At 36.8% G+C, this 15,130-nt stretch overlaps 1 protein-coding gene across 1 annotated transcript; it reads left to right on the forward strand.

The window, feature by feature from the left end:
* The first annotated feature begins 9,112 nt into the window (after positions 1 to 9,112).
* Positions 9,113 to 14,872, forward strand: LOC129731530 (sulfide:quinone oxidoreductase, mitochondrial). The gene is made up of 6 exons (XM_055691611.1): positions 9,113 to 9,508; positions 9,642 to 9,747; positions 13,329 to 13,754; positions 13,822 to 14,031; positions 14,094 to 14,280; positions 14,337 to 14,872. The coding sequence occupies exons 1-6, from the start codon at positions 9,405 to 9,407 to the stop codon at positions 14,636 to 14,638; spliced, it is 1,335 nt and encodes a 444-aa protein (XP_055547586.1). The 5' UTR covers positions 9,113 to 9,404; the 3' UTR covers positions 14,639 to 14,872.
* The last annotated feature ends 258 nt before the right edge of the window (positions 14,873 to 15,130 follow it).

The raw sequence follows: 15,130 nt of genomic DNA on the forward strand, positions 1-15,130 counted from the left end.
GTCAATCCTTGTGGGTTCGAGTATCGTTACCTCCTGTGTGTTCTTTCACTACATATATAAGTATTGTGTTTAAATTAAATTCAATTCAGCGTCTCGGCTGGTTTGATTTAGTCTGAAAAGAAACGAAGGCAGCCATTGTTTAGGGCAGTGGTTCCCACATCTTCTGTTCCGCGGAGCACTTTTTCAAGCACAAAATATTTGTCGGAGCACCTCAACTTGCTCAACTCGATAACTCAAAAATGCAGGTTGGTTCGCAAGTTTTGACTGTTGCACAAAGGAGTAACTCGAGTGAAAACCTGGCTTAAAAATTATTTTCGCTGCTACTTAGCAATATTTTGGGTAATTTTTGAGTGTGAAGCGGAAATAAATTTAATTCTATTTAATCATTGTTGAGCTGAAACTCTGTTTGGAGCATGAGGCAGGAAGCCATCAGGTTTTTTTTTCATCTATTTCCCACGTACGCGAAAATTTGTTAAAAATAGAATTTTTTCAAAACGGGTCGCAAATGTCAATCCAGACGTTTTCGGATGAGCTATAAAAAAGGATGTGTTCGTGATGATATGAACTTCCATTTCCCAGAAGAATATATGATCGGATTCCGCGGTATTTAATAACTTTTTTAATATCGAAAACGCTCGAAAATACATGAAAATCACTAATTTCGAAAAGTTATTAAGAGTAGTTATAATTTTTAATTTCGGAATTTAGATGAAGAATAAAAAAAATTCGGATTTTCTATCAACCGGTTTACTAGTATTGAACATAGAGAACTCATGTACTGCAAAAAATTGATCAAATGTCATTTTTTGACACCTGGCACAAGTTGTTAGTATGAATGCTTCGATTCCCAAAAAAAAAACTCGAAAATTTGTCAATTTTTACAGCACTCTCTGCATATGTAAATACCGTTTAAAGTTAATCGAGTGATTGCATTTCGTAAAGCATTTATTCAAGCTGCAGAAAAAAATATGACAGCACCAAAAAGCTTAAAAATACTTTTTTCTTATTTTGGCCAGCTTTTTGTTCTAGGTACTCCTCTGTGTGTTGTGTAAATGAAGGCTTTGCTGAAACCTGTTACCTCTAGCGAGATCGTTGCTATCTTAACCTACTCGAGGTGCTAACTGGGATACGAGTAACCTTAGTGAAGCTTGGGTCCCAACTTTGGTGGGAATCTTGGTTGCGTGCTCACCTAGAAGAGTGTTTGCAATCGTCTGTCGGGCAGCGTATAACTGCGTCTGATTCGGAGCGGACAGTTGAGCTCTGGAATGTTGAAAGTACCCTAATAAGAACAATTAAGACCTAAACACGAATCGGAACAGTCGATACGACCCAGACGAACAAAAGAGACAATGACTGTAAAAACGGTGCTTGGAATATCAGAAAAATACCTAGAACCAGCACGCGTGAGCATATTGACCAGAGAACTGCGAAATGTGAAAGTCAAAGTCGCATTCATCCAAGATGAGCGATCACCGTAGATCCTACCGCGGAAACAACTTTCAAGTACCACATATACTGCAATGGCGTCAACAGAGACGAACGTGGTGTCGATGTATTCGTTATGTAAGGAAAACCGATCGAGCGTGTCATTAGTAGGAGGTTGAAGTCCCATCATTGACCGCTTAGGCATGTTCAGAACCAAGAGCAAATTCTTAAATTACAGCCTAATGTTTACGCAGCGACAACCCGACGATTTAAATGAGAAGTTCAAAGATCTCTTCGATAAAACATGCGGAGAGTACCTAAAACATGATATAAATTCGTCACCGGGGACGCGAACGCGCATGTTGGATAGAATTAGTTCTTTCGGCTCGTATTCACACGAAGGTGGCAGCAAAGAGTGTGACACGCTAGATGAGGGAGACACATCTAAAGGCTAGAGCAGCCAAAACAGATTCCTTCAACGTAAGAAATGCGAGCACCGCAAACGATCTCTTGTGGAAGCTGAGGTATGGTTCTCCAGGCACGACACTAGGTTTTATAAAGTAGTAACTATACCAATCTCTGCCAAGTCCAACAACGCGGAGCCAGCAAGACACTGGTGGTCATGCGTTGAAAACAACACTTGAAGGTTTAACGACGAAGAGAATAGAGCTGTCGATAGGAACAGGAGAAAAATTGAACAAGATGGACAAACTGTAGATTCACCATGCTTGAAAAAGGTCAAAAAAGTTTGTAAAGAGCTTAAAAGCCACATAATAACTGAAATGGCAATTTTCAAAGATAGCAGTGAGGAGCTATTGCTTTGTTGCAGATAGAACACAAACATAAGTTTCTGTCCTTGATTCAAAAATACAGGTGCACCGACAAATATATTGATTTAAAAGTGCTCCGCCGATATGGAAAGCTGACAAAAAAAATCTTTCCTTCTGCGGTTGGTGTTAATTTTTATCAAAATTGCCCCTTAGCACTTGCAAATGCTTTGCGGAACATCAACTTGAACGTTAGTGCTAACACAAATATTTCTTGAATTTTATTTATTTGCTAATCTGCTTAATATAGACCACTTCCTCTAGTGGACCACCTGAACTTCTTACACCAAATAACACATTATAAATATACTTATTTTGATTTATGCTTTGACAACTTCAATAATGTTCTTCATTAGAAATGTCACAACAGACGTTTACTATAATATACTTCATTAAAGCTGCAAAAAATGTCTTTTAAAAACAGTTAACTGGTTCGCCATGGTTCGTTAACGTTTTCATAGGAAATGGCTTTACCAAAAACTGTACTGACATCACACTTTCTGAGCGAAAATAATCAGATTTTCGATGAACGGTTAGTAGGATAATAGTGTCTTTTAAAGATAAGCAATAAATTTTACCAGAAAAACACTTAAAATATTGAAAAAATAGTGGCCCAACTAGGGGTGGAAATAATACTGTTTTCCTTATTCCGGCATGCTTCATTTCGAACAAGAACATCATCGAAATAACGCCGCGAATCAAAGTTACCATAGTTACCATAAATTTGTTATGATCGTGTTATTGTATAAAATTGCGGCTAAAATGGGGAAAACGCCGGAAATTGGTAAAAAATATACTGAAGCAGCTGTTACTGAGTGTCTTCAAGCAATAAAAAGTGGTGTTTCGACTAGAGAAGCTTGCAGGCGCTTCAATGTTCCACGATCCACCGTAATGTTCCGTGCAAGCAGCAAGTGGTCAGGAAAATCACGAAAAGGTAAACAAACTGCATTGACTGCCGCGGAAGAGGATTCAATTGTCGGTTGGATAACTCGAATGGCACGTAAAAGATTCCCTGTTACGAAAGAACGGGTGCAGTCTACGGTTGATCCAGATCCAGAACTATCAGTGCGTAAGCCGGAGTTGGTTTCATCAGCGGCAACTACGGTTAAAGAGATGTATTATTTAGACCTGGCCCGAATTAGGAAATTGTTGTGGTCCAAATAAGGAAACGGTGGCCCATTAAAGGAAACTGAAAAGATGATTTATTTCTTTTATTAGTTATACCCTATTCTCTATTTTAGGATTATTGTTGTCCTTTTATTGTATGATGAAGTAAACTGAAAAAAAAGTATGAAACAAAGAGGCCCTTCTTGTTGGGTTTAAGAATTGGTAATAATTTTCCCAATAGTTCAGTTTTTTTTACAGAAAACTCCAAAGGTTTTCTTCCCTGATTTTATCATTGGACATAATTTCACGTATAGTACCATTTGCTAACTCCCCTAACTGGTACGATGCTGGTCTAACAAGCCAGTTGTCGTATGTTCGAGTCCCGGCGACTGTTGGTGTCAGCAGGAACGTAGCACTATCCCCGCAATTGTCCTGTACACTAACAGTTGTATGCAAAGTCTGTGTATAATAAACGAAAGGTCGAGTTTGGATACGGAATGTAGCACCAAGGCTTTACTTTGCTTACCGTCTGCTAAAACTTATGTTAGGAATAAAAAACAAAAGAAAGTTACTCTAAAGCTCAAAACAGTTGCCCTTAAAAGATCATACCTTTTGATCATTCTTGTGAATTTTGGTGCCCATTCACAGGAATGGTTAAAAAGCAATAACCTTTTTGGGGCAACTGTTTTGAGCTTCAAGGTTACTTTTTTTTGCTTTTGTCTAGTAGTGTAATTAAATGGCCTACAAATGCACGAATAGCGAATTTAAGTGATTGGAAAGATACTCATTTTATCAAATGCCATGTTGTTCTCCCCGGTACTGGTATAGCGAAGGTGCCTTTTCATGACAATCGTACAGTACCACCCGCATACGTGCAACGGTTTTTATGTAGATATATTTTTAATGAATTTCATTGTTGCCCAAGTTGAAAACTAAATATCTTGACTAACGACAATCATTTTTTTAGATTGTACCTAATTTCGTAAGCAGTGCTGTGTATAGCGCGTCTGATATGCATTACTTGCAATGTTAGGTATAAAAAACGGTACGAGAAAAAAATATTGTCGTTGGTCGAAAATATTAGTTTCCAAGTCCAACGATAATATTCAAGAAAATCAACTAAAAGGTTGCCCTACTCAAGCTGGCTTTTCCCTACTCCAAAAGACATTCGGCCCCGTTGTGCTTAGCGGTTGGGCCTAAATAAATATTAGAGTTAAAAAAAAGTAGGAGGGTGGTATTCAAGACACGACCGCATGACGTTGGACTACGGTATTCTCATATTCCATTAAAACAATTAATAGAAACAATTGCAACTCTAGTATTTGCTGCAATTTTATCTAACAGTGTATTTCTGAATGTTGAGACGTTAAAACGTTATAAATAATAATATATACTAAAAGAATGGATATCTTTCATTTAATCGCTGTCATTTCATACATATTCGAATTAACCCTTTGTTTGCTGCACTACCAAGACAATCATTTAATTGAGCGAATTGGTAAAATTTTCCTATCTAAGCCAAAAGCAAACTTTACGAAACTATCTGAAATTGGAGCCCAGAACGATTCAACCGAAAGTTTAAATTTGAAAATTGTTTGTCATTTAATCGATAAAACTCATTCTAGGTTAGTTCCAGCCCAGCATATAACTTCATGTATTTGAAAAAAAAAAACGTTTGGTTCAATAACTCAATATAGCAAGAGCTCAATCACACGTTTTTCGGTAGTTGTTATCAAGGTTTGGGCGAGTGACAGGAAAATATCCTAACTTCTTCAGTTGTGATTTAGAGCATTTCTAATTGTTTTGTTATTTTTCACGATAGCGACAAGTTTGTTTCTTTCTCTGTGTGCGAGAAACAAAATCAAAACCGCGCACCGAGAAACAAAAACGAAAATTTAATGAATGCTCATTGAGAAAACTTGCAACTCTTTTTACTAATCATTTATGATACTCAAAAGACCCCGTTTTGATCTAAATCAAATTTCTAGTAAATAAGTGTTGATCATTCATAGGTAGTAATTTTTCCTCGATGAATAAAGACTGGCTGAAGAAGTTAAAATCGCTGCTGTAAAATCAAATTCACAACTGTGTTCGTTAAGACGTTTTAATATTTTCAATGACAATAATAATCTTCGATAAACACCCGCTATAGTTATTCACACACATGCTATAACTATCTAAACACGCGTTAAAACTATTCATACACACGCTGTAGCTATAGCTATCCATACACACGCTATTCCTTTCCATACATCCGATACAACTATCTATACACACGCATAAGCTATCCAACCATGTGCTATTAATATCCATACATACGCTATAACTAATCATTACACACGCAGCAGCTATCCACACACAAGCTATAACTATCCGTACACACGCTGAAGATATACACGCAATAGCCATAATATGCTACACATGCTAGTGTCTTACACACGCTATAGCTAGCCATACACACGCAACAGCGCCATCCCTATCATCGCAAATGTCATAGCAATACAGATGCACATACGCTATATGTGCACACTGCACACACACTAAATGGCGGTAGCTTTCCTAGTGGCGGTGCTGGCTCGTGCAGTTTCTGGCTGTTTTCATCCAACGATATCTGAATTGGATTACCGCTGGTGGGGTCCAACTCAGATCGAAGGAGAACCGAACTGAATGAAGAAATGCAGCTTCCCACAACCTCCGCCGCTGCTGCCTGATACCACCGCTCTGGTTCTGCTGCAGCTCAGTTTGGCCGCTGGAATCAGCCACCGCTGCTGATTATACAAGACCGGCCTGGTGGCTTTTCACTTGTTAACTGATGACTGCTATGAGACGACACAGGCTATTATATAGCCCAAAGCAAAAATCCATCCGCGAGCAAACAAGAAGCGAGCTTGTGATTGGTTGAATGTGCACGACTTTTAACACAACTTTCAACTAGTTTAGTATCGAAAACATATTTAAATTATTATATGACAATCTTGCGCAATATTTTCCCTAACAATCAAGCCATTGGTGTTTAGAATCTGTTCAGTGGTAATGATAAAAGAAGCATTTTAAAACGGTGTTGAAACACCTGTTGCAGCTACCGAAAGCGAGCTCGTTATTGGTTGAATGCTGTGAGACTGTTTACAAAGTCAGATCGGTTGTATCCGTTAGTGTCGACTGTGCTTGTGAAGAGAGGTGGTGATTGGTTGCTCGGTATGATTTAGACAATCGATGTGATTTATCAATTTTTCAATAGTGTATCTCGAACAATAGGTTATTTTTGTTACATAAATTCAACCGTAAAAGAATTTCTGATCGGTTGATGCCAAAACCTCGAAATTCTGAAAAGAAATGACTGATATATAAGCGCTCAAAACCTGACCACTTTTCCCTGGTTTTCCCCGGTTGAATTACTAGATTTTCAAATTCAGGTGCCTAACTTCGATATAGACGTTAGTCCAACGTCAAAAAACTAAAAGGTTAAAATAGTTTCAACAGTCGCGAGGTGTACGATCCAAGAAAATTTGTTAAACAATGTTTGAACGGTTGAAAGGTTTTTAGTTTAATTTGTTCTATTGACGTTGATTGTAAATTGTTACTGAATTTCCGCTTTAAAAATCTCTTGAATGCAGTCCTGTCTTAACTTGATTTTGATAGATTCAACTATTCAAGATCACCTTTTTGCCTGGTCATTGAAGCAAAAAATAATAATTTTTTGGTGCATGTTCAAACTATTGGAGCGAACTGTTCGAACGATGCACTGTAAAATCAATGTAGGATGGAACAGCAAAAAATGAATGCGAAAGCTTGGGCACCGATTTGCTGCAGAGTTTTGTTCGAAGTTGCATATCTGTTCTGTGGCAATACTCATATAAGCTGGTGTTTGGCCATCTTTGGCTATTTACCATGAACATTATTGTCAAAGAGCTATTTGATTAGTGTTGTATAAAAGTTATTGTGATTGATCACTCTTGAATATAACAATGAAAAGTAATGTAACAAAAATTTTTTATGTAGTTCTCCGTCAACCTTGCGGTCATGGCTTTGCATACAACCCTTCTATTATTTTAGGCTAAATTACCGATTATTCTTAGTGATACTTGAAAAAGAAAGTTGATGACGCGTTACACACTGCGGTGACGCATCCTTTCACAAAGATCTTCTTATGTACAAGTCTTTCTATAGTTGTAGGCTCTAGTAAAAACACCACATGTATAATCGTATGTTCGCTTTTCTTTGTTCCCGCCCACTGAGCAGGAGAAGGCTCGTCAATTTATATACAATTAAATCAATCGATTGACTTGCTAATTCGTTTATTGCCCTCTATCCCTTTATCGTGAATGTGGTACACAGAATTTCACATTGTGTTTGATTAGTTTATTACTGGATGAACATACATGTATATATTGGCGTAATAGCAGTACAAACTCAGCCATAGACGCACATTACTGAATCACAATTCGGAAATTCAAATTAGCAGGTCTAATTTTAACTGCATATATATATATATATAAGTAGAGCTGTTTCCACTTATATGAAACGAACTTTGACACAACACAGAGGATTTCCTGCTTCTGAGCACACTCAATCACTTTTTCGGTTTGCAGAAGAAAAGACCGTTTGTAACACAATGAAAATGGGTCGAAAGGCTGCAAATTGCCAATCATAATTTGAATGGCATCTTATTTTAGTAACTATCGGTGCAATAGTACAACATACATAGGCAAAACTTGATCTGTTTTTTTTTGGTAATATAAGAAAATAAAATTTGTAGTAGATGCTGGTGCTCCCAGCAGCCGGCATGCTTTTTGCGTCTTGCGTCGGCGATAATCGCATCCCTGCTGATTCACAATTGACTGGAATAAAACGACCGCCTAACGAGTCATGATATCGAGGAGTTGAGTGGTGTGGTGCGGTGTGTATATTCAATTGCAGGGTGCAGGGAGGTGGAAAAATTCATAGCAACAGTTGCGGTTGGAAACCGGGCATACGATTTAGGTCTATTGGAAATGGACACAATCCGTTGCGTCGAGAACTTTTATGTTTTATTCAGTTCAGGTGCCAGATCAAATTCATCTGCATTGTCTTGTTGACCGAATACTTGAATTTCGCGGATTACTAAAACGTTAGGAAGATACCTGTTTTATTTCACCTAGTATTGATCTCATTACTTACATTTTTCGAGCTGTTCCTTATGTATGCCTTTCTTTGAAAGTCATCCGTACATTGTAAATTCATCGCAACGTGCATATATGGCCTTGCAAAGCTTTTATCATAGAAACTCTTTAGTATTGAATGATGAGAAATACATTTTCTTCGACAATTTTAATGTAATTATTTGTTTAATGTAATTATTTGTATTTATATTATAAGTATACAACACTTGGAATTTCATTTTGTCATTTTCATTTGAATCTATGTTCATATTTCATTTTCACACATTTTACGCTTATCGCTCTCATTCGTGTTCTTCTTTCTCTTGTTTATCATCCACTCCACTTATCGACTAAGACCCCCCAGCTTCGTTAAAACCTAAATCAGCGCTGGAGAATACATCCAATCAAAAAACGGTGCAATGATAACAGCAAATTGGTACATTTTTATATTCTAGCTCTCTTGATCATTGCATTACATTGCATGCAAGAGCTATAAAAACTTTTATGAAAACTCCTACCTTGCCGATCCAGCACAATGAACTTTCGTTACACTGCCATCTAGTTGAAATATTTATTGAACATTTGCTCGCCTATATTCAAGGTCAGGTTACTGTGTATCATCTAGAAAAATTTGTACACAAAAGCAAAAGCAGACACCTCCTACCTAACCAACTTCAATAAAAAAAAATCAGTCACTTTTGCATCGGCCGGCACAGAACAACACCGAATAAATTGCGTGCGTGTATAAGATTGTGTTCCTCTGTCGCAGCCTCAGTAAACCAACAAAAAATCAACACGACGATCAGTATTCGTTCAACCTTCCAAGCTCTGCTACAAAAACTTGTGATTGAAGTTCGATTGGCGTACGAATCTTGCTGAGTTGCCGGGTTATCCATAAAAACTAACGATGAATTCGATTAGAATGTGTAACGTGGTGCGATATAATTTGTTAAAAGGAGATATTCTATTTCGAGGACTTGCTACGTCAAGCGTGCTCAACGATAACCACAAGTAAAGTATTTTGCACATTCAAATTGCAGATTGATGATCATGTGAACTTTGTTAACATTATTATTGCTGGTTATAGTTGCTTAGAGCCGGCTTTATTAGTGTCAAATAATAAAATGTGTTTGATTATTTCTAGATGCCAAGTGTTAATCGTTGGGGGTGGAGCTGGTGGTTGCTCAGTTGCCGCAAAATTATCCAACAAACTGGGCAAAGGAAAGGTTATCATTTTGGAACCAGCTGAAGTGAGTGTCGATTTATTATTGTTTAGTGCTTCGGGGATTTTCTTTTTTCGTTATCGCAATGCTCAATTTAAGTTCTATGTGATAGCAACCACAAGCCGTGCCCACATTTGTTTTCGATTACGTGTGATTGGTTACAAGCAACAGGTAGTAATTATAATTGTAGGTATAGTAACTTCTTTGAGGTAATTTTGAGGCACTATGTAACTGCCAGAATTTTGTAAAACTTAAGTTTTCATCATGCGGTTTAAATTTTGATTATACATTTTTTGCAAAGTCGTGGTGAGATGGAACAATTTTGTAAGCATTGACTGAAGAAAATGAGCAAAACAAAGTAAAATATATAGCGTATCGAACGTCTTCGAGAGTGGTTTTCTTTGGCAGCTTTTCTGCAGCAGTCTTATGCAAAGCCCTGTCGAAGAAAACCTCTGCTGAAGACGTTCAATACTCTAGGTAACACACAGGGGAGAATTTAGGGTTATAGGGACTCTTTTCAGTTGTCAAAATTCCAACAAAGAAATATGTTATGCAAAATTATTAAATCAAATAAAAGGATATAGAAAGATTCTGTGAACTTTACTAAAATTTAAATTATTTTAAAGTTTTACGAAATTTTTTGGATTGTTAGCTTGTATTTAGTCATGAGTCATTAGAAAGGAATTTTTTTGGGGACTCGGACGAACCCCTCCATATCCGACTATGGGAATACATAATCGCGATGAACTGGTTCACACTGGCATTCGTGATTATTAATAGTTGTTCAATCATTTTGGAGCAGAATCTTGAGGTAAAATTCAGTACGATTTATTTCTACAAGCGTATACACATTTGTAGGTGATGACTTTGGTGTACTGGTGCGATTAGCATTCACCTGAAAATTGGTGTTATATAACTACTACCGTCTGCCGGGGTGAGATTAAGCCACGGGGGTGAGATTGAGCCAAAACGGGAAATGTTTGTATGTTAAATTACTTAAGATTTCTAGAACCCAATACCTCGAATTCAATACTTTATGTAACATGACATATTTATTCACAACTTCAAATGGTTTATAGATTATACCAGTGAACTGTTTCACTTAAATAATGTTTCAACGTACAGGGTGAAAAACATGCGCAAACAACGTTATCCAAAAATGTCCCAGGCAAACCAACCCGATCAAGAAATCACATCAACTTACTGCTCAGTTGGTACGTTAGGATGTCGTCTCGAATGTGTTGAGGAAATATTATGCATTGAATCTGTGTTGGCTCAGGAAATAATGTTTTTCCAAACTGTACACTTTTCGAGCCCTTTTGGAAGGGTACAGTGTGCGAAATTCACATTGACGACAAAATTATATCAGTATACACCAAAACACTTGCATTGTTTACATAGGGTATGTTGTCTAGCTATGGTATTATTTAAAATAATGACTTAAAGCTTGAGAACAGTAAGCTAACAACTGTTAGATGGAAATTTACAATTACTGATATTACTTATGGAATGTAACAAAATTTGTACACATATTCTAAATAACTGATGAGTTTTAAAACGAGGAAGGAGGGTTGTGGGTACGTTTCCAGCGGTTTTAAGATCTCCAATGGAATATACAGTGGTCAATGACACATAATAATTGAAACGAAAAGTCTTCGCAGGCTTTATGTCCTATCGTTTTTCCTTTCTAAGCTACCTGGAGACGCCACTATGAGTATAAAGACTGTCTGTAAGCTACGTTCTCATAACTGGTTACTCCAGATATCGATTTGATCCAGTACTACATTTCCATACATTTTTCTATAATTCATATGAACCGTAGTTTCTGGTCAACCCCCTATAGCCCCTTCATAGTCCACGTTGTTTATGGTCGTCCCTATACTTACTGTTCTATCATGTTATTCATGTGAATTATCCGTAGATACACTACTGTACATTTAACAGGTATTAAATTCAACTTTTTGTTTTTGGCACAATCTCACCCCATAGAAAGGGTGAGATTAGGCCAAAGTTCATTTAATTTTAGCAAAATTATAGTTTTTTGTAACTTAACCATATTTGCGGCAGTCGTTAACTAAAGATTCAAGTGTGCATTGGCGTGATTTGGATGAAAATCATTGCCATAAATGAGTGCATTACAAGCCAAGGAACAAAAAAGTATCCTTTTTTTTATAGGGGGGGAGTTTGTAATAATTTATTTATGTACTAAAATATCTATTCAGAATTAGTATTGTGGGTTCTGCCACAAATGGTGACATTTCAACACTATTATATATATTTGTACGCTTTTTAGTATTATTGAATGTTATTAGCTTTCGCAGTTAAGATAATGTAATTGTAGGAAAATTATTAAACCTACTTGTCAAGAAAAAATAGGAATAAAACGAAACTTAAAATAAACTTAAAACTATCTTACTGACTATAAAAAAGTATGCTTTTTTGGCACAATCTCACCCCGGCAGACGGTATATAGAAATGTTCTAAACATCACAGTGCGTCCCATTGTTTAAAAAAAAAAACACAAAAATTACAAGACTCAGTAAAATTTAAAATGTATCGTGCCATTTCAAATGAACTCGAAAAATGGATTAAGTTAAAGTGGGTATTTGGGAGGTAACTGTGTACATGCGTGAATGTGTACGTATGCGTACAACCAATTTTAAATAAATTCAGTCGACAAAATGAAAAAAGTGCACTTCCACCCTTTATATTGTTCATCAGTAGTAACAGGAGATATTTAACTCGTTTCTACGTCTACGGTGACACTACAAAAACGTTACCTTGAGTATCAAATGGCGTTATTTGAAGAATCGCCGTAAAAAACGCGTTATTAGGAAAATCGTCGTGAAAAACGTGTTATTTGAAAATTGCCGTAAAAACACGTTATTTTAAAAATAATCGAAAAACGCATAAAAAGGGCTTACTGTAACTGGTTTTATATGAACCACACAATAATCCTGCAAGATCTTTGTTCTCCATTCTGGCTAAGACATTAGAATACAGCTGAACGTCAATTGCAGAATTTGCATTTTAGATGCAAAATAGCGAACTTGACCTAGATTTCCAGCTTCAAGCAAATTTTGCAATGAAGAATAACGGCGAATATCGATGGAATGAAACTCGCAAGCTAGATAAGATGTCTGTATACACCGTTTGATATACTTGGGACGTTTCTGAAAGAAAAGCATGAAGCGAGGTACGATCTCCTGAAATATTTTACAAGTAAGGGGCTAATAAACAAAGTAATGGTTTTACAGAATATCATTTTACAGTTTACGGAAGCCAAATCATGACCCAATTCCGTATTCCACTATTGTACCTTAAGTTAAAGTTTTTAGATCTACTTGTCTGAAGAAGAATGCAATAAACCACTTGTGAACTCTTGAAACAATATTGCGTCTGCTATGAGATTCGTACTTAAGTAATAAAAAAAACCTTTAATGTACACTCAAATGTTTTTCAACTGACTTGAACTAACATCGGTGTGATCAGATTTGCGATGGTTGTAATCGTTTGCTTTCGCTTCGGAAATATCACACGTGATTTAATAAATATAACACCCAAAATTAAAAAGTACATATTCAGTATGACTCTTATCATATTTTCAGAACCATTATTATCAACCAATGTTCACACTGATCGGTGGTGGAATTAAGACATTGAACGATAGCTTCCGGCCGATGTCCACTGTTCTGCCTGCTCTCGCAAAGTGGGTGAAGGATTCCGCTGCCAAGTTTGAACCAGAAAATAATATCGTTTATACAGAAAAGGGCGATAAGATCGAGTATGAGTTTTTATTGATTGCTACGGGTGTTCAATTGAACTACAACAAAATACCAGGCCTAGTGGAGGCTCTTTCGATTCCGAAGGGTAAAGTCTGCTCCAATTATTCACCAAAGTATGTGAACCGAACTTTTGAAGCACTTCAGGCGTTCAAAGCGGGTGACGCCATATTCACCTTCCCCAATAGTCCCGTGAAATGTCCAGGGGCTCCACAGAAGATTATGTATATCGCCGATCACTATTTGCGTAAGGTAAATACAGTGTATTACTAAAAATAAAATATGATACATCAGTTTGATATGATCTTTTTGAATCTAGACTAAAAAGCGACATCATGCCAATGTTGTCTACAATACATCGCTGGCGGTGTTATTCGGAGTAAAACACTACGCTGATGCTCTTTGGAAAGTTGTCGACAAGCGTGGCATTCAGGTCAACCTGCGGACAAACCTAATTGAAGTACTCCCCACCAAAAATCAAGCCATATTTGAAAATCTTGACAACCCTCAGGAAAAGATTACTCTTGATGTACGGAAGATACTTTTTGAAGAAATATTTTTTGTCATGTTTGAAATTATATAATATTTTAGTTTGAACTACTGCATGTTACCCCTCCAATGAGCGCTCCAGATGTTTTAGCAGCGTGCAAAAGCCTTGTCACGGATACAGGATTTGTTGATGTAAACAAGGATACCATGCAACATACAAAGTTTGCCAATGTCTTTGCTATTGGCGATTGTTCATCTAGTCCAAACTCTAAAACTGCCGCTTCTGTTGGTAAATTAGTAAAAAAAATAAAATTTTAATGAAAATAACGTGAGTTACACTTATAGCTGCACAGTCTCAAGTTGTATACAAAAATATGCTCGCAGTGATGAATGGACATACGCCAATGAAAGTGTTCGATGGTTATGCTTCCTGTCCACTGGTTACCGGGTACAACAGTTGTATTCTAGCTGAATTCGACTACAGTTTGACACCACTGGAAACTTTCCCCATCGACCAGAGCAAAGAACGCTATTCGATGTTTATCATGAAAAAGGACATTATGCCACCACTATACTGGCATCTACTGTTGAACGGGTTGTGGAATGGGCCCGGTTTTGCCAGAAAGTGTATGCATTTGAAATGGTAGCTTGAATGCGTTGCAAATTTCCTAATAAAATTCGTGTGATAAAAAAATGATAATGTGATAATAGTTTCATTTCAAACATTCTTGATAACGTTCGATTCCCGATTATCAGGGCCGAATTTAGGATTGTAGTAGCCCGGGAGCCAAGTACCGTGTGGAGGTCTCCTTTTCAGTTGTCAAAGTTTTAATAAAGGAACATGTTTTTCAGGAACATAAGTTAATGGAGGGTTAGATTGAGTTAGATTTATTAAAATTTCAGTTATTTTAAAATGTCATGAATTTTTTTGTTTTTTTTTTGTATTTAGTCATGAGTCATGAGAAGTGTACTTTTTTTGAATAAATGACTGACCAAATATTGCCTAAATGTGCTACTTCCTTAAATCTGTTTGTAATCAATCTGTTTCTAGAGTTCATTTTTCCCATATACTCGCATTTGTGAAAGCGCACAGCCTAATTGCCTTCGAATTTATAATGATAGATATGATTTGACGTAAA

The sequence above is a fragment of the Wyeomyia smithii genome, chromosome 3 (genome assembly GCF_029784165.1).
Source record: "Wyeomyia smithii strain HCP4-BCI-WySm-NY-G18 chromosome 3, ASM2978416v1, whole genome shotgun sequence".
Taxonomy (NCBI): domain Eukaryota; kingdom Metazoa; phylum Arthropoda; class Insecta; order Diptera; family Culicidae; genus Wyeomyia; species Wyeomyia smithii.